Source organism: Astatotilapia calliptera, chromosome 17 (assembly GCF_964374335.1).
Source record: "Astatotilapia calliptera chromosome 17, fAstCal68.1, whole genome shotgun sequence".
NCBI lineage: Eukaryota > Metazoa > Chordata > Actinopteri > Cichliformes > Cichlidae > Astatotilapia > Astatotilapia calliptera.
In genome coordinates this window covers 29,673,038-29,700,559 of record NC_137438.1, presented here as the reverse complement: position 1 = coordinate 29,700,559, position 27,522 = coordinate 29,673,038, and the positions used below count along the sequence as shown (strand labels likewise).

At 40.0% G+C, this 27,522-nt stretch overlaps 1 protein-coding gene across 1 annotated transcript in view; it reads left to right on the top strand.

Moving 5' to 3' along the window:
- The window catches only part of exoc4 (exocyst complex component 4), a 144,260-nt gene that overhangs the window by 22,701 nt on the left and 94,037 nt on the right, over positions 1-27,522 (top strand). The window contains exons 9-10 of the mRNA XM_026147677.2: positions 6,312-6,457; positions 7,297-7,385. Of these exons, the coding sequence (XP_026003462.1) occupies positions 6,312-6,457; positions 7,297-7,385 (235 nt within the window). The remainder of the gene's footprint in view (positions 1-6,311; positions 6,458-7,296; positions 7,386-27,522) is intronic.

Here is a 27,522-nt window from a genome sequence, read left to right as displayed (position 1 = left end):
CTTAATAAGAGGAGGAAGGTGGAAACAAGGAGAGAGAATGAAGTGATATTTATTCCTTTAAATTTAGCCAATTGACTGCTTAGTTTACACAATGACTAGTGCTCACCTGCAAAAAAGTGAATGATGCTTCCATAATTGAACTGATTGCTGAGCTGTTAGGGCCCTAATGGACAGAACAGAAGATGAGTATACACTTCCTCCAAGCATAAAAGGTGACATCAGGACACTTCAGTTAGGAAGAAATACATGGGAGTGCTGGAAATGAATAACAAAGGCTGACTTCCATTAAGGTTCCCTTCTTTTTAATTTAACTTAGCACTCAGCACATTGAGTCTCATCCCAAACTAAATCAGTCCAATCTACTCAAGTACCAAACATCTTGCATCTTGGTTAAAAAGCGCTGGCAAAATTATTGTTATTATTAATATTATTATTTTTTGTCATCTCTTTAGAAGTGTTTGGCATGTTTACCCACTCAAACACACAAACATACACTCCAGTCACAGGAAGTTGTAGGCTTAGTCTTATTTGCTGTGAAGACCCATTAGTCAAAGCCTCCCTGTTTCTGTTTCATGGATTTTCCCATGAATCTAAGTTTGTTTTTTTTTTTTTTTTATGGAATTCAAAGTGTGTGTTCCATCATCTCTCTCACTCTCATCTCTTTAATTGGAAGTCAAAGTGAAAGTCCATTGGACTAATATAATTGGCATCCAGCTAAACTCATAGCAAGATGTTGCTGTAATATTTATTTGGCTGATTCTTCACCTGAGCTGTTTAAACAACAGGAGATGTTGAAAGATGTGAGTTTCTTCCATGTGGTACCAGCTGTTGCCAGTATTTAAAGTGCTAAGAGAGCTTTGTAGCATTATTTTTTTGTATATTCCCAGGAATTCTTGTTTCTCTATTAGTACTACCAATTCAGCAGACCATTTGTAGACATGCTGTTTTTGGTGCGTGTGTGTGTGTGCGTGACCTTGGTTTAATAAGAGATTAGGAAAATACAGGAATGTAGGTTGCCAAATGGAATGGACTTTGTGGCCATTCTGAATAATAGTGAATGAATGTCTCACGAGTTTTTGCATTGCTATGGAAATACTGAGCCTTCTCTTTGATTTGGCAACTGCAGTCACAGTGCTGATCATTCCTGAGCTGACTCTGAAGGACCTGTATTTTATATCACGTGCAACTGCATTTGCCTTGGTTTTTGTTGTTTCCCTGGGTTTTTTTTTTATGATTCCATGTCCCTCTATCTCCGCATAATCATCCTGTGCTTTTCCAAATCCCTATTTATTGCTGTTCCTCTTTTAAATATACTTTCACCAATGTCGGTTGTAATATAGTTCCTTATTTTCAGTATTCCGTTGTTGTGTGCTTCACAGAGGAGCTGTTTGGTGAAAAGCATGTGACAGTAAGAGAATCTGTGCCTGCAGTAATAGCAGCTTTAATAGGATTTCAGGTTCTTGACCTGAAGGGTAAGAGGGAGAAAGAAAAGCTGACGATAAGATTGCCATGGTCGTAGGATTGAGACAAGTACAATATATCCAGGTCTTAGGAGTAGTTTTGCAAGTTTGCTGAGTGTGCTTGCTTGCATTGATAGGAGGGATTACTTTTTGGTATTACAACAAATATCAGAGATGAATTTAGATTGCAGGGTTGTTATCTTGGAATAAGATGAAATGCTTCAGTACAGTGTTGATCTATATAAATGCCTCTACAGCACATTAAACAGTATTAGTGGGAGACAGGTAACAGGCCAAAACTATTGCCACCTGCAACATTTCATTCGTGATTAATGTTGGTACCATCCTCACACACTGAGATTGGGCTCTAAGTTTGCATGCATGAATGCTATATTTGGAACAGTCAGTGCTAAGCAACTAGGTTGTGCCTGGTTTGTGTTCAACAGACTCTGGACAGCATGGCATGACTGATTGTAGTTTGCTTATATGATATGTAGATTGCTAAAGTTGAGATCCGTGGCATTAAGAAATAACTTGCTTGTCATTTTATAACTCGAAACCAAACTGAAACGCTCTTGACAAGCGACAAGGATGAATTCATCGGCCTCTTAAACTGTTCTGTTTTTCTTTCTAATTAGTTTTCACACTGTAGAGTAAGAGTAAGATGTATTTAGTTACCACCACTACAAATTAAAACACATTTTCATTGGTTTGGCTTTACGACAAAGTAACTTTGTTAGGAGCAATGAAATCTTCATCAATGAGCCATCTCCCTAATGGATAAATAAATAATTTGAACATTTGATGTGAAGAACTTTTGTAAGTTAACAACTCTGTAGCATACTTTGCAGAGGATCTTTGGCGGGGCGATCGTGGCTCAAGAGTTGGGAGTTCGCCTTGTAATCGGAAGGTTGCCGGTTCGAGCCCCGGCTTGGACAGTCTCGGTCGTTGTGTCCTTGGGCAAGACACTTCACCCGTTGCCTACTGGTGGTGGTCAGAGGGCCCGGTGGCGCCAGTGTCCGGCAGCCTCGCCTCTGTCAGTGCGCCAAGTGCGCTACAATGCACCAAGTGCGCTACAATGTAGCTTGCCATCACTTGTGTGTGAATGTGTGTGTGAATGGGTGGATGACTGGATATGTAAAGCGCTTTGGGGTCCTTAGGGACTAGTAAAAGCGCTATATAAATACAGGCCATTTACCACTTTGGCAGAGATTTCTTAAGCAGCAAACTCTCTTTGTAAACTTCACTCAAAGGTGTTAAATCAGCAAATACTAACTAGTTACCTAAGTACTTGTATTCTCTCTGGGTCTTTCTCCTCATTTTCTTTATCTCCTTTTTCCGATTAGCATTCTGTTCAGTTTTCACTTCCACCTATAATCCTTTGCTCTTTCTATTTTCCACAGCTCTTTTGCACCGTTATCTCCCCTTCTTTTCTTCTCCCGTTCGGTGTTGCTTTCCACCTCCCATCCCTCTCTGCCTCTATCTTTCTCTCTGTCCTAACAGTCCAGTTAATTGCCTCCAAAGTTCACTCTGTCTCTGGGCTAATGCAATTTAAGTAGGGTCGGAGCCCCTTCATCAGCCCAGCGCTGGCATTTCATTAAGTCTGCTTGGGTGTTAGCTTGCAAGCAAGTCGGGGTTTCGCTCCATCAGCTCATCATTAGTAATTAATACACTGATAGGATTAGCTGCAGCATGAGGCTAGTGGCAAGTGGTCGCTCTGTTGTTGCCAGTTGGAGAGGGCGTGTGTAATATGTTTTCCAGCTCTGTATGTGATCAGGGGAAGTGTGTTGGCGAGAACAGTTAGCGTGTGTATTTACATGAGTGTCTGTGACGAAAGCCATATTTTCAGTCTTGTTTAATTTATAGGTTGTAAGTTATAAAAGATTTTTGGGTCCTTTTCATTTTGGGTCCATTTTGGCTTAAAAGGCATTTTAAAAAATTTCCAGTAAAACATCTGCATTTAACTAAATCTAACACAAGATTTTACCTGAGATGATGCGATCCACATCATATTTCCATGGATGTGCACTTGGATTAATATGACTTTTAGCGACTGAAGGCTTTCCCGTGCTTGATGGGAGGGGTGCTCTCCGCAGTGTTAATTACATCATTATGGTTGGGATGGATCTCCATCTGCTCAGCCATTACTCCTGTCCCATTCTGGGCTGACCCACACTGCGTCTCAGAATTAGACACACACAGGCTAAATGGCCCTTCTAAATTATGAAGCTATTAGATATGGGAAGCTATTTTAGAACATATGTATTCACAGAGAGAGAGAGAAATGAAGAAGGGTGAGAGAGAAAGGAAAAGATGAGGTAGAGAGAGCAACAGAGAAAAAATAGAAATGTGAGAAATGAGAGATGACGCCCTAAGAGATTTTGAAAAATGAGACAATGAAAGAAACAGAGGGAATGTGCAGATAGAATGATAAAGGAGAGGAAGTGAACTTTCTGAGTCTGGCCAGTGTTTCAGTGTGCTTGTTCTGGACTATTGTTAGAAATTGATAAGATTTTTATGAAGCATGATAAGACGTTGATAGATCTCACCATGGATCACGCAGACAGATCAGAGAAATAGATGACACGACTTTTTTCGGCAGTCATCAATAGTACCCAGTCATGTCGTTGGCTGCCTTCTGTCCAGAGGTCTGTTCTTCATAATTATTTGTGATGCACGTTTATGCTGAAGGCCACAAAAAATATAAAAAAATATAAAGTTTATACCAGCCCTTTTTTGTTTTGTTTAGTTTTTTTTTTTTAGCAGACTCTATCTGCAAAAAAAAAAGTCATCTAAAGTTTCAATTTCCCATCAGATGTGATATGAACGCATGAGTCACCAAAATGTTTGTGGGTTTATTCAACCAAAAATAATAGTATTCTAGAAAATAGATGTTTCTCCACAGCTGCCACAAGAACTGTCAAGAAATCAAAGGGAAAAAACCCAACAACAAACAAATCTACATTGGTTATTTTTTTTGCAATAAAGCTTTGCTTTAAAGCTCTTCATTGAGCAGCAGTACTAGAATAGGATATAAAATGGAATAGAAACATATTTAGTGTCACTGTAACATGTACAGTGAAATTTAGGGCAGTTTCAAAAGTGAATAGATCAACAGTCATATAAAGCTATATAAAAATTAAATAAGAAATCAAAAAAAAAAAAAAGAGACAAAAGCAAAGTCACGTGGACAGCATGTAGCAGCATGTGATCTTTCTGTAAGTCTGGCTATGAAAACCCAAATTATCCAAAAAGTTTATATCAAACTCACAAGTTTTTGAAGTCATTTTTTATAACCAAACTAGACATGACAATGAGGCTGTTTTCTTTTTCCTATTATCAATAAAGACACCTGCTGTACAAAGACCTTAGGATATAAAAAAAGCCCTACATGAATAATCTGACAACAGAACTGAGCAGGAGGGTCAAGCTCCAAGGATACGATTGTGAGTCATTAGTAAGCCTAAGGACTTCATGTTACCATATCAGAGTTTAGGTAGTATTAAGATAAAGTATATAAATGGTATACATATAAGAACAACAAAAAAAGGAGTTTCGTCATTTTACATTAAAACATGATACAGGTGACTTTGTGACATTTAAAAAAAAATAACATTTATTCAGAAAGACTCCTCAAGATGAGTTTGCATTATTGTTATATAGCTGTACATTTTATTATCACATCTCATTTTTACTGTTACTAAGAAACAGCCCCTCGAAATAGATGTTTAACTTGTGCACTGCTTGTACTTTTTTTGTACAGCAGAAAAAATGTTAAAAAATGTAAATAATGAAAATATTTTAAAAGTTAATAATTGGTTGTGATTCTTACTGCATTATTTCTGCTGACTGACTAAAAGAAAACACTAAAATATTTACTCTAAAGTGACATGATTGGAGCTTTATAACTTTAAAAAAATAGAAAGTCACTTTCTATGTAAAATGTAAGTAAAAAATAGAATGCAATGATTTTATTGGAACTTAGAAAAATAAGAAAATACCGATTACCGATTATACCAAATATTACCGGTATTTATTTAGAATTTGATGGCAGCAACTTGCCTCAAAAAAGTTGGGACAAGCTGTGTGTACTGCTGTGTAGCAAAATTTAACTTGTGAATTGAGACCAGTTGCTGGACTTTTTAGAGAGGAGTGTATTTTATTGTTATCTGACAAAGTTGCTCAACATTCCTATTTCTTCTTTGTTTTATTATTAATGATAAACCAAAAGTTTTTAGTTGCTGAAAATTCAGTTGACCTGAAAACAGGCAAGTTCAGCAGCTGGACTCCTCTACACTGCCACGCTTTTGTAATAGATGCAGTACGTCGTTTAGTGTTAACTTGCTGGCATCTTCTTTCCATGATAACATTTTAACCTTGTGTATGGCCCATGCAATGATTTCCATAACATGTCTGTCTTTAGTGCAGCGCCGCCTGAGGGCCTGAAGATCCAGTATTGATTTTAGGCTTTGCATACATATATTTCTTCCATATTCTCGGAACCTTTTGATGAGATTATGTAACGTAAATGATGAGATATTCAACGTCTTCACCACTATTTGTAATTTTTGCATATTGGTGAACCTCTGGCCCTCATTACTTCTGAGAATCTCTCTCTCTCTCTCTAATCTCTCTAAGATGTTCTTTATATACCCAATCATGTTACTGTCCTGTCGCTAATTATTTGCAAAATGTTCCTCCAGTTCTTTGTTTTTGTGTACCACGCATTTTGGCTACATTTACCTTGTGATTAGATTGACTTAAATATATTTCCCCTGCATTAGAAACAATTTTTAGTTCTTAAAAACTGTTTCTTCAGATTTTTCACCCATTGTTTTTTGTATTGCTTAGGTTCTGCTTATGGAGTATTTGGATGTGAAGAACAGCCGCAGTGCTACGGAGCCCTCAGCTCAGCACTCCTATGCGAGCACTGGCAGTGAGTTTGCTGCCTTTTTTGCAAAGAAAAAGCCACAGCGTGCCAAGCAGTCGCTCTTCAAGTAAGGATCACATTACTTTCTCTAATGTTTGTGTTAATCCAAGTTTGAAAAAATAGGCAAGAAAGAAAAGCACGTGAAACACAAAAAATAAAACACCAGAGTCTAATGATCTATGTAGCTTAAAATCTGTTGAATTATACTTTGAGACCAGCTATTCTTAACTGTACTTGTAGAGCAGTGTGTTTCTTCCTATTAGCAGTGCACTGAGAATAACAGAGGAGCCGTATCAAGCTCTTAGCATGTTTTTATGTGAAGGGTCCTTAGCTAACCATTAATCAGTCATATATTTCTCAACTAATTAAAGGGGATCTACAATGCCCATTTCCAGCTTCATATTTTTCTAGTTGGATTATACCTAAAGAATTATTATTCTTCAAAATAATTATTATTTGTCTTTTACTGGGTCTTGCTGCACTCATCTATTATGAAATAAGCTGTTTTAACTCACTTAAGGTCAAAGTCCCTTTAAAAAAAAAATCTGTCCTCTGATTGGCTCCCTATTGCAGCGTTAAGGATATCCCTTCTCAATAATATCATACAAAGCCAAGATTAGAAAAAATGGTCTGATGCTGACCGCTTACAGCACATTGAAGCTTAGCTCACAGGTACTTAACCCACAGTTGTAACACTATATGCCAGTTATTAAGGAAAATCAGAATAGTTTTACCTTCCGTTCATCTGTAGTCTTGTCAGGTAGTTTACAGCAACAGTTACTACTAACTTCACAAAATGTGTTTTTATGTATGAAATTCTGGATTTAAATTCCATGTATGTGTCTCATTTTCACACCTTTGAGTATTATGCTGATATGTTGTTCCCCCTTGTTGAACCTTTTGCAGGTTTGAATCATCATCCCATGCCATCAGCATGAGTGCCTACCTGAGAGAACAGAGGCGAGAGCTCTACAGCAAGAGTGGAGAATTACAAGGTGAGGAGAGGGATGGATGGATGAACTGAGCAGTTTAAAGTAGAGAGGGAGAGAGCTGATTCTCTAATACAGACAAGGGACAGACTGAAAGCAAAACCTGAACCCTTGAACCTATAGTGAGGACATCGGGTGTCTCTGTTATGCTGTGGTAGACATTTTTACGGGGTGGTTTGGTCCACTTGTCCCCTCAGAGAGAACAATTGCTTGGAATCGGTACAAATTTGTTCTGACTGGTCACCCTTGTTCTGTGATGAACCACTTCTATACTGATAGAAGGGAACAGCAATAATTGAAAACTATGACTCATATGCTATGGCTTCAGCAGTCATAGTTCTCAGCTTAATTGAACACCTGACATGTAAGACAATCCTTTTCACCGTGATGGTCAGAAGTTCACACCTTAATACACTTAATCTTCTTATTTTCCTTTAAGTTTCCAACCATTTCTTAGTATATGATAAGTGTGGATTGATGGCAGGAGGAAGAGATAAAAAGGTATGACAGGTCCAGATGGTGTGAAAAGTACTGACGGAATAGTAATGGATTAAATTGGATAAGAATTTTTTCAACTTGTGTGATAATAAAAGAGCAGCATGAACATAGAGATGTCGTCTAAATGGATGAAAAGAAGGACAGGGGTTATGGAAGAAAAACTGTAAAAAAGACATAAAGACGTGGACCTTGCTTGAACACAATCGATAATACTAATACCCCTCACCCTCCTATAAGGTTGAGGAGTGTGAGGGGTATTAGGTCATGTTTGGCTAAGATAGAGGTGTCTGCGGTGGAAGGATGGTGATGGAAAAAGTTTGGTAAAGAGGAGGAATGATAGCGTCAGAGAGATGTGACTACAGTGCAGTGAAGATGGGGAGGACATGCTGCAGTTCGAGAAGTCGCACTTAAGAAAAAGGAAAGGGAGACAACAGGAGTGTGAAGAGGGAAATGGCGATAGATTGACGAGATGCACAGAGCGGGGTGACTTTGCAGAATCCGCCTACAGGGAGAGGCCTTGAAAACCTCTCACTCACACTTTCACGCACGCACAAAATAGCACAGTGAGTGAGCTACACAGCCAGACCCTGGAGAGTCTAAACTGTTGTGCTGCCCCGACTTCTCTCTTCTCTCTGTCTTTCCTCTCCTCCTCCTCTCTTTGCCTGGCTCTGCTCCTCTGCCTGTGACCTTGAGGTTTCAATCAGCAATGCCTGACAGCACTGTTTGCTGCTGTCTGTTGCTATGCCTTTTCCCCCCCACACCAAACGCCTTGTTGACATAGTATAGATAAAATAAAAAGGTAATTTGAAAAGACTAGTTGATTTAAAAAAAAAAAAAAAAGTGCAAAAGAGATCCTCTAGCACTGTCTGCACAACTTCTTATAACTATCAGGGGTAAACTGTATAAATAATGCAGCATTGATTAGGCTAGATATTTAGCTTAAGGCTGAAATTACAATGCCGGCTGTACTTCTTTTCTTGACGAGAAATGCCACTCATACTGCACTGAGTCTGTAAATATATGCAAAATTTACTACCCCAGCTCCCCACTGCTACAAAACGAGCAGCACTGATTAACTGTCGATGAAGGAAAACCCCCAAATGGTCTTCATATAACGGCGCTTTTTTTTTTCTTCTTCCATCTGTCGGTGCCTCAGAAAGAAGGTGGAAAAATATTTTTTTTGACTGGCTGAATGCCTCAAGGGTTTATAAGAAGATGAGATTTCTCTGGGCTTTCATTTCACCTGTCACAATGCGTAGCACCGACCACAAGCCCAGGCCAAGGCCTGAATGGCTGAAAAGAGAATGAAGGAGTAAGAAATCATTTAGAAAGTGAAATAAGTCAGCTGTGATGGAGGGAGGGGAAAGATGGATGAAGGAGGAGGGAGGTTAAAAGTCATTGTTTTCATCAGGGTCTTGCGAAGAAGCCATTAAGAGCTTTCTGAAGGAAGAAATTAGAAAAATATGTATTGAGACAGTGTGGAAAGGGACTTTTTCTCTCTCTCTTCAAATTAAACTTACCATAGGGAAGGAAGGTGAGGAAAAGAGTTAGCAATGAGAGATTGAGTTGATTAATTCTTCTAGCTCTGGGATTACTCAACACTTAAAGCTTAGTCATGTGTGTCCTTCTGTCTTTTTACTTGGAGTTTCCTAAACTCCTTTTTTTTTTCCCCTTAACGGTCTGCTTCAAGTCAATATAGTTATTAACTGAAACGCTCACCAACAGAGTCTTGGAAATAAGAGTTTGATTGTTCATTTTAAATCCAGCTATGCACCGTTAACAAATGCATAAAAATGGTAATGCACAAACTTCTCAACTTCAGATACTTTTGAATTTTGCACTTTCTGGTGATACTTTCTGGAGATGCACCACTACAGAATTTCAGGGCCAAAGCAAAAACAAAGAAATATTTTAATCTTTGTAGACTTATTTAACTGTTTCAACAGACTAATTACTTTCAGACTTTTCTGTATTTATTTTTATAAGCATGTGTGGGCTACAAAAGCCAAAGGATAATTTTAGATGCAGATTATTGTCAAAGATACCAAGCTTTTTAAAAAATAAAATACAAATCAAGTTAGATTAGGTCTTCTTCTTAGGTCTTCTTCTATCCTCAAAGCTTTAGAGTTTAGCTAATCTTCTGACACATAGGTAATTAGGCTGAACTATTACCAGCAATTAGTGTCACAATTAAAAGCACAGAGGAGTGACATAGAAAAATCAGCATTCATGGCTGGGTTTTTAAGTTTGTGTAGGATTTTTCTTTTCTTTTCTTTTCTTTTTTTTGAAACTGAACCCTCTATTTAGTGAGGTCTCACTATTCTGGGGCAATGTGTAAGAGGACTGGCTCAGTGGAGCCATTTGGAGCACGATGACCTGACTGTCTTCTGTGTGGCCCCATTTGTTCTGCCTTTACGAAAGGCCTCAAGGACATCCTAGCTGCTTTTTGATAATGTGAAAGCTCATTGTGTTCCCTTAGGGCATAAGAAAATAACACAGAGGAAGAATAAACTACTACTACTGAGTGGAGTTATATTTTACACTTTTCTCTTGTGTATCCTGAAAAATTATTTCAGCTCTCAACAAAATTTCTGGAACAAAGTTAACAATACTTTGAGTTTCTGTTATCATTATCTTAAAGCCCCTGATTTATTGGGCATCCTTGACATTTTATATGTGATCACATTAATATAAAAGACGCTTGCTTTTGGGTAGGTTTGTCAAACAGTGACCAAAGAGTCAAATGCCGTCATTCATTAAAAAATTAACACATAGTTAAACCATTTTAATATTGCATTGCCTCCACAAACCAAAATAAGAGGCACAACTGCTTCTGTAGGTTCATTCGTTTTAACACAGACATGCCTTTTACGTACTTACACATAAAATAATTGGGCTTGCTTGTATTAATTATATAGGGTAATTAATTGTGAAATATATTTCTTTATCAAGCCATCTGGCTCCTGTGTTGCATCAATCTTTTCCTAAGTTAGCCATTTAATAAGGCTTATTGAGTATCTTTTTATATAGCACAGTTAAGGTTCCTCAGTTTTGTTATCTACTGATCAAAATCAGGTGCATTGAGTGCAGTCTCTTTAGTCAGGTTAGGTTAGTTGTTATTTGAAGTGCCGCAGGTTTAAAATGACCCCCATTGGGTCTTATCACTTGAGACTTTTGAATTGTGAAGATTTGGTTTTTTTGAAGCCATGATTTACAACTGTTAAGTTAATTACTTATTAACTGTTAAGCTAATGCACAGTCTTGGAGCACCATGCCAGATCTTGTCTCATCGGCTGATCAGGAGAGAGGTGGTGGATCAGCCCACAACCACAGAGGAGGAGCTTGTTTATGTTCTGTTGGGGCCACAGTCAGTAAGAATACCATTGGTAACACACAACGGCATAATGGTCATTGAATCTTCTTAAACCACTGGATTAAGAAGAATGAATCTTGCATGGTCCTGCTGCTTAAGAAGGCACATGTGCAGGCCCCTCTGAAGTTTCCCAGTTTATGGTAAATGGTAAATGGCCTGTATTTATATAGCGCTTTTCTAGTCCCTAAGGACCCCAAAGCGCTTTACATATCCAGTCATCCACCCATTCACACACACATTCACACACTGGTGATGGCAAGCTACATTGTAGCCACAGCCACCCTGGGGCGCACTGACAGAGGCGAGGCTGCCGGACACTGGCACCACTGTTTTTAAGCTACTTTCCTTTTTCCCCCCTTTTATCTATTTTAATGTTTTTACATTTTACAAAAATAAAAAAGCTAAAATCTTTAACAACATTAAAATGGAAAATAGAATGACTCGTTGTAGCTCACCGTCAGGTGTTGAAGTGACATTCCTCCTCTTACTTACCCTAATAACAGTAGTCTAAAAAATTCTCGCTAAATACCTCTCGCTCCCTTATCTCTGCACCTGCAGCAATGTAACTTAAGCTTGAAGGAGTGAGAGCTGCCCCTACACCACACAGCTGTTCTGACTTTGCCACAGAGTGCATGCTGCCCCCAGCAGCAACTTTGCATTCTATGTAGCTCAGAACACAGATGGCTGCTGGTAGTGCTGCTTTTAAAAAAATGTAATTATTATAATCAAATTTAGAGTATTCGTTGGCAGCACTACTCTGGGGTGATGTGATAGATGAATAGCTGGCGTGTAGATGACAAGCTTGCTTTGAACGGCGAGACAGACTGGTCAGATCTTTTGGCGAATGCCATTCCCTTAATTTCGTCACACATTTTCTGTCTCTCGTTTGTTTGTCACTATCAATTAAGGCCAAAAATTGCAAATAGTAAAAATAATACCAAACACACACACACTTGTTCTGAAAGGTTACAGTGTTTGTTGTGCTGTTGTACGAGTTCCAGCCTCTAATGTAAGTAAACATTATTGCGAGTAGCAGTATTAATGTGTTATGGTTTTGTAACTTGTCGACAATCAGAAATCTCTAATGGGTTTGAAATTAATATGCTCTGTAATGTATGTCTCCCAAGTTTTGTATACACACGCATATATCGTTACACATGTGCACACAGCTACACAGGCACATGGTCACATGCCCAACATACACATTCAAACACACTGGAGGACTTAATTGCTTGCTTTCTCATCTTGAACGGTTCAATTAATCCAATGCTTCATCTAAAGACTCTATTACATCTCCATATGTAGCCACATCTGGAGTATGTGATTGGAACGCATGTATGTATATGAGACTGCAAGTTAGAGTTTATATGTTGTGTACCTTTTATACACCAAATCCTCAGTTGTCTGTCTAAATGTGGATGTACTGTGTGTGGGTATGCTGCTAGCCTTTGCAAACCACTGCTTCAGAATCAAAGAACCTCATCCAGATTCAATCACATTTCCTATGAATAAATGATGAAAATAGCAATTTTCTAGCCATAGATGTGTCACCACTCCCTCATATTCCTCTGCTTATCTCACAGCCTCTACACGTTTACACCCTCCTCCTTTAGTTTTTTATTGCGTCTTTGTTGTGTGAAGGCATCAGAGTATGCCAGTGGTCATCTGGGAGGTGAAGTGTGAATAAATCCCAATAACTCCTACAGTCTTGCGACACACCATAACGCTTTTAAAGCCTTTTTTTTTCTAATTTTATTTCTCTTTGTGCCGTGGTCGCTCATTGTGTTTTGTACTATATTGCCTTGCCCCGGGGCATGTTTGAAGTGACAGTCCCCCCCCGTACACAAAGCCAGCCTGTCGCCACATACTTGCCCCATATGTGCACATAACCAAACATACACACTTTAAACTTATCAATTTCCTTGTAGGTGTGCGCACATACTCCTTCTGCCAGCACTCCAACCTCTGACCTCCCCCTCTCTCTTTGGAAGTGTTCATAATCAACTCTGTTCCAAATCTATTTCACACATTCCCTATTTCCCTTTTGATATTCAAATAGACTTGTTCACAATGTGTCTGGCACAGAAAACAGTCTGCTTGAGTCTCCCTGCACAAGCATTGTAGTTAAAAACGGCTTTCCTTCTTGCCCAACCTTAATACCCAATGCTCAGTCTGAAGTACATAAAAAAGCCTATGTTGTATTAGGGGCTTCTTGTTCGTGCATAATAGCATCATATTCCCACGACAGGAAGGAAACGGGGAAAGATAGAGGTGGAAGAGAGTGGGATGGTAGAAGTGGTGTTCCTTGTCAAACTGATTTGTACACCCCAAAGGGGAGAGAGAAGAGGTGCAAATGGAAAAACGTCTAGCGGGAGACATGGGTGTGGAGGTGATGCTGGGTGGGATATTAGGGGCGGGACTGGCAGGTGTTGTAAGCCACGTGTTCAGATAATATATGTGTAAGACTGGCATGGTCCTGCCAAGTGATGTGTGATGTTACACTCTTTCTCTGTGGAATATATTATGGTTAGGGCAAGGTTATTTTTCAGTATCACTTGGACCACTCAGAAGAGTGATGGGGCATTTACAGCAGGCTGTAACTAACTCTCCAAAAAGTACTCGTACACTAATATTGCTCTTTTCTGTTTAGATTCTCAGGAAAACTAATCCATGTTTTTAAGGTGTAACCTAACTCTCAGCCCAGTGAACATGACACTATGCTTTCATTGGTCACACTTCAAAGCTCCTTAAATCAATTTTTATTGTAGATTCACTGACTTGTCTTCTCAATTATTCTTTTTTCCAGTCATTTGCTGTCCTCATTTGTTGGTCGAATTCAAGGATAATGGTTGTTCACTTATCTTGGAAAGTGATCAATACTTGACTTCCACTGACCTTGCAATTCTAATTTATCATATTCATTAATGGAATCTTAGATAGAATTGAACTTTGTCTGGGAAAAATTCAATAAATGTTACAGGATTATGACTCTGGAATGTCAAACATATTGATACCCCAACTACTACTACTTCTTTTTTTTTATATTTTATTTAATTTCCTCTACTTGCTTTTTCCACATTGATGCTCTCTCACAATTTAGGATTCATAGTAATCCTTCTTTTTCTGGTATTTAATTACTCTACTTGTTTGCTACTTTTAATATAAAAATTCAGCACATGCTGTGCTTCAGTGTCATGTAACCAGATTGAATTTATATGCACCCTTTTTCTTCAAGGCCAGACCTATATTAATCACTTTATTTTAGTAGTAAAATTCTGGGATTTCCTCAAGTTAAAATGTATTCTACCTTTTTTTTAACAAGAGATGATGTCAGTGGAAAGTTGTTTATGTTCTTCATCACAATACAGAGCAGATCTGCATGTTGCAGCACACGTATTACTGCAGATGTTTTGGCTCACAGTTGTTATTTTAAATGTGTTTGGACTCATGTTCAATTTGGCTGCACATAGATATCAGTGAAGTTGATGATACACGCATCCCTACATCCATTTTCTACTGCTTATCTGGTCTGGATCCCAAACATACACACATAAATATGCGCTGGATTCTCATCTGCTACGGAACCAATAATTGAATTACAACAGTTCTGTTGCTGAAATTAGAGTGGCGCACAGAACTAGTGTGGAAAATGAATGCGGCTTATAACAATAATACTGGGTCTTTACTATAGTGTACCTCACCAAGCCTCTTATTATGATAGTGATGGACAGAAGCACGATAATGGAAAACACATTTCAGGCAGTTATTTATCGTATCTGCTGAAACAGAATTGATCCAAGTATCTTGCATATTGCACTCTGTGTCAGTTCATTTAGTTCTGGCTTTCCACTTCTAGACAAAATATGAATCACAGATTATTTAAACCCTAGCCAACAGCACCTGCTGGAATAAATCTCAGTAAAAGCACAACAGAAAAACTAAATGACAGCCAAATTGAATCCTGTATTCAGAGAGCTTGGACCAGAAAAACTGCTTTGATGTCTCATTCAGTTGTTCCATGTAAGTGATGACTGCCATGAAACTAAAATAATGATCACATGGCAGCAGCATTTAGGCATGTAGACATGGTCATGAAGACCTGCTGGAATTCAAACCAAGCATCAGAACGGAGACGAAAGGTGATTTAAGCGACCTTTTCCTCGGCATGGTTCTTATTGCCAAACTCTCTCGTCTGAGTATTTTAAAAACCACTGAGTTTAAGCCAAAGTATGCAGAAGAGCACAAAGCAGATGGGTTCCAGCAACACAAAACACTGGGTGCTGCTCTTGTCATTTAAAAATAGGAAACGGAGGCTACAAATTACAAAAGATCAGTGTTGGTCAAGTTACTTGAAAAAAGTAATCAGTAACTAATTACTGATTACTTCCCCCCAAAAGTAATCCCGTTACTTTACTGATTACTTATTTTCAAAAGTAATTAATTACTTAGTTACTTAGTTACTTTTTAAAAACACGATTTACAACTTGAAGAGGTGATAAAGCGATAGATCTTTCAGCCCAATTCTACTTTTTCTACATAATCCATCATACAAAATGTAATCAAATAGAAAAGTCTCTTTTTAAAACTTGTTTTATTAGTTTTTACTCTTTTAACTTTATGCATCAAGCAAGAATTTAATTATATGCAACATTCTCTGACTGGAAGAAATTTGTTTAATATTTAAACCTATTTTCTGCACATTCCAGCACATAAAATTTTTTTTTTGTGTGTTTACACTCACTCTTTCAAATAGATGCAAGTAAAACACAGCAGAAAATAAATAAAGTCAAAGACTAGCGGTCTTTTTGCTCTATTTTCACCTGTAAAGCAGGAGTAGGGTAGGCGGAGGTTTATCCTGGTGCAGGTGTGCCGCAGCGGTCAGTGGAAGAATCCGCGAGTTTCTCTGTGAGTTTCCCATTACGTCATAGCGCACTCGGTACTTGCTTGGAAGTTTAGGGGATTTTTTTCGCTGTAAAAAGAAGTTTTCTTCCCACACACAATGCTAATGGACGCTAATGTTTTTGTCACTTTTTATGGAATCAAACTCAAAGTAAGGTCAGTACTTCCACGCTTTAAATGCTGCACGCTCATACTCTCTCCCGCACTCGATATATGATCTATTGTTGATCTGCACACAGCTGTTGTCACAAACGTCGCACTTGCTAACGTCATTGTCATGAGACATTCTCGCAAAAAAAAATCACGGTTTTAGTAACGCAGTAACGCAGCGTTCCTACGGGAAAGTAACGGTAATCTAATTACCGTTTTTGCAATAGTAATCCCTTACTTTACTCGTTACTTGAAAAAAGTAATCGGATTACAGTAACACATTACAAGTAACGCGTTACTGCCCATCTCTGCAAAAGATCAGTATAACTAAATAGAAATTTGGTGATGGTTTAATGATTTGTGGATATTTTCTCGGCACACTTTGGGCCAAATACCCAGTAGCCCCCCCTGAAGCTTCATATACTTACCTACCTGAGTACTTTTGCTGAAGATGCAAGCTTTCTGGAGAATAACGTGCCATGCCACTAAGCTCAGATGATCTCAAACTAGTTTTTGATGATGGTAGTTCAAGTTCAGTGTACCTACATTTAGCGTACAAAACAGGAACAAACCTACTGTAACTAATAAAGTGTTCATTGATTCTGCGTATGCAGGTTTCAATGAAAGGCAACATATTATTGCATTATGTATCCAAAAGACCATTGCAATAGTATTGATGGTGACCTGTGAAAGACACTCTGGAGGATGGTTAAGAACACACAAATAGCCCAAGGCAAGCCTGATCCATTGGGCCCAAAACATCTGCTACCAACATCCAATCATTATACAACACAGGACACCCTCAGAGGTCCCATGCCCACACTGCTATCGTTCAGAGCCATTTTGGAGGCATAAAACAAACTGTGTGACAAAGACGAATATGTGTGTGTTTTGTTTTGTTTTTTTTGGGGTGGGGTTGTCTTAAATTCATCTAAGCTAAATAACTGGTACGATAAAACATTCCTAAAACTAGAGCTGCTTTGACCAATAAAGTGCCTGGATAGCTCATGCATAATTAAAAAATTTAATCTGGTGAGAAAATGGAATCTGGAGGAAATGTAATGACAGGGGGTGTAGAGGACAACAGAGAGACTAGAGCAAGGTTGTAATAGTTTACACAGTTCAGACATTTAATCAGAGAGAAAGTGCTTGGTGTATTTTCCTATCCTAGGGCTAATTTTAATCAGCATTGGTCTTACCGTTATTTGGGGCTTTGACTGTCGCCTTTGTGTTTACTTTTAATCTTACACTCGCTGATTGGAGAAGGTGGAGAGAAGAACAAATGAAAAAGGGACAGAGGGAGGGATGGAAAGAAAGGGTGGAAGAAGGGCTTGTTGGACCTTAGCTGCACTTGTAGACACAGGTAAATACGTACACAGCTCTTGCTGTCACAGCGTGCAACAAATTCTTCAAGTAAAGAACAGGATACACAGTGTGCTGCCTAATTCCCTGCTGGGTGGAATGAAAGATGTAATGACATTTGCTTTTCTGGACAGTTGGTTCTCTTAGGTCTTTAAACATGTGTACATAGATGTATGTGTAGCTTGCTATCCTTCACAGCATCCATTGCATGAATGTCTACCCCTAAGAAGAATCTCTCCTCAGTTGTTTCAACCATTTATTTTTTCTTGAAAGGGTTTGCTGGGGCAGATGGTTTTGTATTGTGGGTGTACAGATTGTATAAACCCTCTGAGACAACTGTTATATATAAAATTGACTGTTATAGACTAAAGCACTTTGGGTAAAAGCATGATATAAATGCACTCCATTTACCATCTCCATTTGGGTTTGGCAGTCTAATGACTAGGGCATGTGACATGTCTAGTTCCATATGGAAAAGAAATGGAAAAAATTATCCTTTTTTGTATATCCTAAACATTTGCTGTTGGACTGAAGTTTTTTCTTTTCCAAATGGGATCTGGTCATGCAAGAGATGAGCACTGCTGTTTTGTAAGTGATCAGTGGCACAAAACTGTATCACCAAAGTTAAACTCTGTGTAAAATCAGTCTACAATTCAGATGCGCTCATCAAAATTGGACAATGCAAAATTGGAATAATGTTGCCTGGTCTGATGAGTTTCTATTTGTACTGCGACATTCAGATGGTAGAGTCAGAATTTGAAAACTGAAAGCATGGAGCCACTCTGCCTTATATCAACAGTTGTTAGTGGTGTATTGGTGAAGGGGATATTTTCTTGGCCACTGAAAATATACATAAACACAACAGCCTACCTGACAATTTTGACCACTATATCTTCTGATGACTGCTTCCAGCAGGATAGCGCGCCATATCACAAATCTCTGATATTCTCAAACTTGATTTTTGAACATGACTATTAGTTTACTGTACTCGAATGGCCTCCACAATCACCGGGTCTCAATCCAGTAGAGCACCTTTGGGATTTGGTAGAACAGATGATTCTCATCATGTATATGGTGCTGATAAATCTGCAGCAACTGTAAATATGGAGCAAAATCTCTGAGGATTTTCCAGCACCTAGTTAAAGCTATGCTTCGAAGATATCAGGCAGCTTTGTAGGCACAGACGAACAGATATAAAAGATACATATTACAGTTAGATAAACACATGAGTACATACGCATGTATCTACTTACGTACACACTTACTTACACATTTATGTACCTGCACATTTTATTCATCCCCAATGTGGAATTCTAATATCCAGCTTCTTCATAAGAAAATCCCTCCAGTCATAACCATAAGTAAATAAACTCATTAATGTTGAACAAGTAGTATTTAAAATGCAATATTAATATGTTAAAGAATTATAGCAGGAAACAAAATGTGTATATGTTTTCGTTTTTTGGTGGTTGTACCTAACAGAAGGCATGGTGAGTGAATATTTTGTTTATACACTCGTGTGTGTGTGTGTGTGTGTGTATATATATATATATATATATATATATATATATATATATATATATATATATATATATATATATATATATATATATATTAGGGGTGCAACGATACACAAAATTCACGGTTCGGTTCGATACTTTGGTGTCACGGTTCGATATTTTTTTGATACAAAAAAATGTTCATGCCTTTTTAATTTGTCATTTATTAAAATTATAAATATATATTTTAACTCAAAAGTACAGTTTTTAAATTTAACCCTAACCCTTGTGCGCGTTTTTTATTTTGACAGCGAATGCGCACCTGCGGACCACTTATGTGCAGCCCTGGTTATTTAGCTCGTCATATTGCAGCCACAGAAATTCTTTTGTCCATGAAACCATAAAGCTGCACTTTCTTTTTGCCTTATAGTCTCATTTGTCATAACTTCTCCGTTTTGTGGTAAGCTTTTCTTTGGCTGTCACTTCTTCACCCCGACCTGTCTTATTTGTCTCAGCAGAACTAAAATATATATACTGCTACTTTTACACACGGACTCACATAAGCTCAGCGATTCTCTGCGAGATCAACCTCTCACATGTTTAAGCTTGCTGCGGGAGATTTCACTTGTCATGTTTGCATAGTAAGCTAACGATTAATAAGACGATGTCAGAGGAATTGGTGCACAAATTATCATCACTCACAGATCAGTGCTGTCATTGCAAAGTGAAAGCAAAAAAACAAGCGCAAATTCAAACGCGATTTCAATATGTCACATATTGACAGTGGCTCACCGATGCCAATGACATAATTACCCAGCTACATTTCTGAAAGAATGCAAAAGCATTGACATATATTTTTCCTACAATAGCCCGACGGGCAGGGAAGAGATAGATTTTTGTAGCCGGACTGGAAAGATCGCTAGCTCCAGGACGTCAGGCTAGCGATTTTGCAAGCCCTGTATCTGATTGAGGAATCACTCATCTTTGGAAAAGAGAGTTTATTACAGAGAAATGTCTCTTTCCAAAATAAAAGCTATACTATACGCTTCTTCTGGGCTATATTCTCAGCAGCATATTGTAGCGGGTCAGGGCTGTTCGGGGTTCTGTTTGTACAGTTATGTTTTGTTTATGTTGCCATAGTGACGGGTGACGCCCTCTCGCTGCGACGGTGTGTCCTTCCGGGGTCAGAGGGCGCCCTGTGTGTTGTTGCTGTGCGGTTGCCGCGCTGAGCAGTTAGCTAGCGGCAGTGTTCTTCTGCAGATGTCAATAAACGGCTGTGCTCCCTGGCTAGCTCACGGGAAGCAAGACCAAACGACACCTCCGTCTCCTCGTTGTCTGAGCTCGCCACATTGGTGTCAGAAGTGGGATGATGGTGGCACCCCATGTTCTGACCCGAGTGACTTTTCCCCCGCCGGTCGTGACCGGCCGGTGTGCCAAAAGAAGGCACCTGGACATTTGCAAAGTGAAAGCAAAAAACAAGCGCAAATTCAAACGCGATTTCAATATGTCACATATTGACAGTGGCTCACCGATGCCAATGACATAATTACCCAGCTACATTTCCGAAAGAATGCAAAAGCACATACACATATTTTTTTCTTCCTACAATAGCCTGACGGGCAGGGCAGAGATAGATTTTGGTAGCCCGAGTGGAAAAATCGCTAGCCCCGGGACGTCGGGCTAGCGATTTTGCAAGCCCTGTGTTACAGGCATGGCCCTTTAAGGATGAAGCCTGATGGGAAATGTATTCGGGATGTGTGTAGCGGGACTGCCTGGTGTGTGTGTGAAGAGAGAGAGCGGAGAAGGGGAAAAAGTAACGGTTAGCTACAGAAGAGACGAAAAGAAAATAAATAAAAGGAATATAATAACTCCCTCGACAGCCAGAGTTGTGTCGGCGATGCTCGCTGTGAGTAAACTGTTTCAGCCCACTGTACGCGGTGTTCGTGCCTTAGAGAAGAAATAAAGTTTGGTGAAGCAGTTTCCTACGCCTCCTTCGATCTTTTTGCTAGCGGAGTTGACCTGTATAGTTAGCTGTTGCCGGCTACGAGTCAGTTACAGAACCTTCAAGTAACTGCCAGAGGTTTCCTTACTACGGTTCGGGGCCGCGGAAACACCTGTATCTGATTGAGGAATCACTCGTCTTTGGAAAAGAGAGTTTATTACAGAGAAATGGCTCTTTCCAAAATAAAAGCTATACTATACGCTTCTTCTGGGCTATATTCTCAGCAGCATATTGTAGCGGGTCAGGGCTGTTCGGGGTTCTGTTTGTACAGTTATGTTTTGTTTATGTTGCCATGTTGCCATAGTGACGGGTGACGCCCTCTCGCTGCGACGGTGTGTCCTTCCGGGGTCAGAGGGCGCCCTGTGTGGTGTTGTTGTTGTTGCTGTGCGGTTGCCGCGCTGAGCAGTTAGCTAGCGGCAGTGTTCTTCTGCAGATGTCAATAAACGGCTGTGCTCCCTGGCTAGCTCACGGGAAGCAAGACCAAACGACACCTCCGTCTCCTCGTTGCCTGAGCTCGCCACATTGGTGTCAGAAGTGGGATGATGGTGGCACCCCATGTTCTGACCCGAGTGACTTTTCCCCCCGCCGGTCATGACCGGCCGGTGCACCAAAAGAAGGCACCTGGACATTTGCAAAGTGAAAGCAAAAAACAAGCGCAAATTCAAACGCGATTTCAATATGTCACATATTGACAGTGGCTCACCGATGCCAATGACATAATTACCCAGCTACATTTCCGAAAGAATGCAAAAGCACATACACATATTTTTTTCTTCCTACAATAGCCTGACGGGCAGGGCAGAGATAGAGTTTGGTAGCCCGAGTGGAAAAATCGCTAGCCCCGGGACGTCGGGCTAGCGATTTTGCAAGCCCTGTGTTACAGGCATGGCCCTTTAAGGATGAAGCCTGATGGGAAATGTATTCGGGATGTGTGTAGCGGGACTGCCTGGTGTGTGTGTGAAGAGAGAGAGCGGAGAAGGGGAAAAAGTAACGGTTAGCTACAGAAGAGACGAAAAGAAAATAAATAAAAGGAATATAATAACTCCCTCGACAGCCAGAGTTGTGTCGGCGATGCTCGCTGTGAGTAAACTGTTTCAGCCCACTGTACGCGGTGTTCGTGCCTTAGAGAAGAAATAAAGTTTGGTGAAGCAGTTTCCTACGCCTCCTTCGATCTTTTTGCTAGCGGAGTTGACCTGTATAGTTAGCTGTTGCCGGCTACGAGTCAGTTACAGAACCTTCAAGTAACTGCCAGAGGTTTCCTTACTACGGTTCGGGGCCGCGGAAACACCTGTATCTGATTGAGGAATCACTCGTCTTTGGAAAAAAGAGTTTATTACAGAGAAATGGCTCTTTCCAAAATAAAAGCTATACTATACGCTTCTTCTGGGCTATATTCTCAGCAGCATATTGTAGCGGGTCAGGGCTGTTCGGGGTTCTGTTTGTACAGTTATGTTTTGTTTATGTTGCCATGTTGCCATAGTGACGGGTGACGCCCTCTCGCTGCGACGGTGTGTCCTTCCGGGGTCAGAGGGCGCCCTGTGTGGTGTTGTTGTTGTTGCTGTGCGGTTGCCGCGCTGAGCAGTTAGCTAGCGGCAGTGTTCTTCTGCAGATGTCAATAAACGGCTGTGCTCCCTGGCTAGCTCACGGGAAGCAAGACCAAACGACACCTCCGTCTCCTCGTTGCCTGAGCTCGCCACATTGGTGTCAGAAGTGGGATGATGGTGGCACCCCATGTTCTGACCCGAGTGACTTTTCCCCCGCCGGTCATGACCGGCCGGTGCACCAAAAGAAGGCACCTGGACATTTGCAAAGTGAAAGCAAAAAACAAGCGCAAATTCAAACGCGATTTCAATATGTCACATATTGACAGTGGCTCACCGATGCCAATGACATAATTACCCAGCTACATTTCCGAAAGAATGCAAAAGCACATACACATATTTTTTTCTTCCTACAATAGCCTGACGGGCAGGGCAGAGATAGAGTTTGGTAGCCCGAGTGGAAAAATCGCTAGCCCCGGGACGTCGGGCTAGCGATTTTGCAAGCCCTGTGTTACAGGCATGGCCCTTTAAGGATGAAGCCTGATGGGAAATGTATTCGGGATGTGTGTAGCGGGACTGCCTGGTGTGTGTGTGAAGAGAGAGAGCGGAGAAGGGGAAAAAGTAACGGTTAGCTACAGAAGAGACGAAAAGAAAATAAATAAAAGGAATATAATAACTCCCTCGACAGCCAGAGTTGTGTCGGCGATGCTCGCTGTGAGTAAACTGTTTCAGCCCACTGTACGCGGTGTTCGTGCCTTAGAGAAGAAATAAAGTTTGGTGAAGCAGTTTCCTACGCCTCCTTCGATCTTTTTGCTAGCGGAGTTAACCTGTATAGTTAGCTGTTGCCGGCTACGAGTCAGTTACAGAACCTTCAAGTAACTGCCAGAGGTTTCCTTACTACGGTTCGGGGCCGCGGAAACACCTGTATCTGATTGAGGAATCACTCGTCTTTGGAAAAGAGAGTTTATTACAGAGAAATGGCTCTTTCCAAAATAAAAGCTATACTATACGCTTCTTCTGGGCTATATTCTCAGCAGCATATTGTAGCGGGTCAGGGCTGTTCGGGGTTCTGTTTGTACAGTTATGTTTTGTTTATGTTGCCATAGTGACGGGTGACGCCCTCTCGCTGCGACGGTGTGTCCTTCCGGGGTCAGAGGGCGCCCTGTGTGGTGTTGTTGTTGTTGCTGTGCGGTTGCCGCGCTGAGCAGTTAGCTAGCGGCAGTGTTCTTCTGCAGATGTCAATAAACGGCTGTGCTCCCTGGCTAGCTCACGGGAAGCAAGACCAAACGACACCTCCGTCTCCTCGTTGCCTGAGCTCGCCACATTGGTGTCAGAAGTGGGATGATGGTGGCACCCCATGTTCTGACCCGAGTGACTTTTCCCCCGCCGGTCGTGACCGGCCGGTGCGCCAAAAGAAGGCACCTGGACATTTGCAGGACTTTGTGTGGGGTAATGGGGTCGTCGGGGACGACTGACCCCTTAGGTGGGGGCTATGTAGCGGGTCAGGGCTGTTCGGGGTTCTGTTTGTACAGTTATGTTTTGTTTATGTTGCCATAGTGACGGGTGACGCCTTCTCGCTGCGACGGTGTGTCCTTCCGGGGTCAGAGGGCGCTCTGTGTGTTGTTGCTACAACTTGAAGTTGTAGGTTTGAAACCATTTTGAATGCATGCATAGTTGTATCTGTTGTGAATATGGTGCCTGAACCACAAAAACTTATGCAGGTTTAGTATCAGGCTCAAAAAGGCTATGGAGGTTTCATGGTGTTTTGCAAAGAATGATGCATGATGTGCATTTTAACAAAAGAATAGAAAACGAAAACCTAAAATATGTAACCAGTGTTTCACTTAATCTATTTATAGCCAGGTTTTTGCAACACTACTACCATGAATTGGCAGATCAGTGACATTGGTAAAGTTTGAAAGACAGACAACATACATTGTAAACATCTCCTTCTAGAGTGAATTTTTGTTTTACTTCAACTGACAGATGTGAATTAATTAAAATCAAGACCAAGGAGAGACACTGTATGCCACAGTGACACTTTTAATAATTAATCCTGCTCAATTTACACCTGAATTTATTTATACTATAATTTATTGATTCTCAGCTGTAGGGTGGATTTGGATGCCTGGTTGGTGAAGCAGCAGATACCATCCCATCAAATTAATTTTAATAATAGAAAACTCTCATTAAGACCCAATCAGACATGAAGACAGTCTGAGTGGAATGGGATGCCCGGAATTGACCAGAGAGTCATACATTATTGAAGCGAGAACCAATCTTATTCAAATAGCAGGATTCAGTTTAGTGAATATGCAGCTGCCTGCCAGAGTGATTCCTTTGCAAGCATGTACAAAAATTTAAATATATATGATTTGTACATGGGGTATATTACCTGAATTGATCACTCAAAAAATAATTTTCATAGTACAACAGCGACAGACATGTGAGGCCATTAAGGGGGAAAATTGGATTATTCTGTACATTCCTTCCTATTTGCACAATTTAGACTGCAATATGCAGTGCTGGCTAACAGTTCAGATTAGGGACCTCAATCAAAGGAAGAGCACTGCCTCACTTTATTTATGTATAGAACAGCGATTACTATAAACACTGTGCTAAAGTGCAGATATTGAAGAATCCTACTGGTTGAGTTACACCTTTTATGCATTAACAAAATTTAAACAGAAGTGTTAGTTTAATAAATTCAGCTAATTATTTTTAGGTTTGTGAGTCTACATTTTGTGTGTTAAAGGACCGTGTGAGTTGATTATTTCAGCCACCTTGCTTCCCTTTTGCCAGTTTAAATCAGAATCTATCAAGAGCAATTGTAGATATCTTTGATTGTCTTGAGCCGAACATTTGGTAAGAGACACACAAACTGAAATGTGTTCGGCTGTGACCACAGCTGATTCTTTGATTTGAGGTAAAAACATCAGGCAATATGTTTTATGTATTTTGTATTTCAAATTGAAATTTGTGGATTGCATTGTAAATGGCTGTTTGGCACAAAAGCACAGTCTTTGTAGATTTCATTTTAAGTTTATACTGTTAAGCTGTGCATCTGTTTCATGCAAAAGTTACCAACATGGGTAAATTTACCATTATCTTAATTATCAAAATATGTGGTAATGCCTTCTGACTTAAAAAAAATCCTTAAATTTCACTTTGGCCTCACTGATGCCACTGACAAAATGAGAATTTAAAAAACTTCATTTTCTATTTAATAGTCAGAACATGACAAGAAAGCCAGTAAGAAAAACAGCAGTCGAAGGTACATTACAAAACGGGGGGGGTCTCAGAGTCTCCCCAAAAAGGAAGGGGGGATTGACTGTCAAACTACATGCTCATTGCCTAAAAGCACCTGACTGACAGGTCCTGAGTTTGGAATATTGTATGGACAAGATTTAAAACTCAACAGGAAAGTGCTAAAGTGACAGACAGCTGTTTTCTTATAGACTTCTTTAAGACTAAAGGTCTTAGCAACCACAGCTATCACCTTCTGGTGCCTTTCATACAAAATGCTGGTTTAAGGTACTTCTGCATTGGCTTAAATTTTTTTAAATTTTTTTCTTTCTTTTAATGGCTGTTCCTGCTTTTTGTCTTCAGTACTGCATTCGTTTTTGGTGCTGGAAGGATTAATCTGAGATTTTGGTCCATATTGAAATAATAGCATCACAGGGTATCAGCAGAACTGTCAGCTGCACATCCAAGATGCAAATCTGATTATTTTCTTCTCAGACAAATGGTGGTCTGGGAAAATCAGTATCTGAAATGCTCAGACCAGTTTGAAGTTCACACCGATTCTTGGTTTGAACTTTAGGAGGACATCCACCTTTTGTAATTGGGAACATTATTGTGACAGAAGGCAATCGAAATATGTAATGTAAAATATGTTTACTTGAATTGTTGATAACTTTGCTGTTATTGTATTTTGCAAGTGTGGGTTATGTGTCTAAAAAATATGGAGCCAGTGTTTTAATTTGCAGATACAGATACCCACAAACAGAGTTTTAAGCACCTGAACTAACGACCTTGTTTGCCGCTGTCCCTTTTTTTCCGTGTAGGCACACAAATTTACACTTGTGGACATAAAACTGATTGAAACCACTTGTAAATTAGGGATTATTGCCGTTCCTTGGCCTGTCTGTCTTAGCTTTCCTCATCTCGCCCTCTCCTGAAAACTTGCGGATGCATACAGAAACGTGCTGGTCTCAGGGGACACAGAACTGTGTTAAAGAAGGCATCACACGTTCATTCTTTCCCTGCCTAAATCTGGGCAAGGCTGGAATTCATCACAGGATCTAACCCGTTTCTCATCAAACCCAGGAAAGTGTAGCTAATGCAATTTCACTAAGTCACTGCCTGACTTGATTAGATGTGGGCTGGAGAGTGCATGGTAAGACACCACAGGGGTCTGGATTGTTGTCACTGTGCGAGTGTATTTGAGCATATTGTGTCTATGTAATTTCAGCTGAGCCATTTGTTAGAGGCTATGTGACACTACACGCCTTACAATTGTGTTTGTGTGTTTAAAACATTTGCGCCATATGTATATGCATAACAGTATATTAGTATTTGTCTGTTTGTACTGTCTATAATTTATGGGTTTCCTTTTTGATAGCTTTGTGTCATGTCTGCTTAGGTGTTTGTGTTGCAGACGGAGCAGTGACCCTCTAGGGGGATTTCAGGCAGATTTGGCCACATTAGAATGTGTCACTTCTTCCTTTCCAGTTTTCACTTGCCATCCGACTGAGCACCGTGCCTCCTCCACACGCACTCCTCTCACTAATCTCGGATCAGACCGCACACCGAGGGA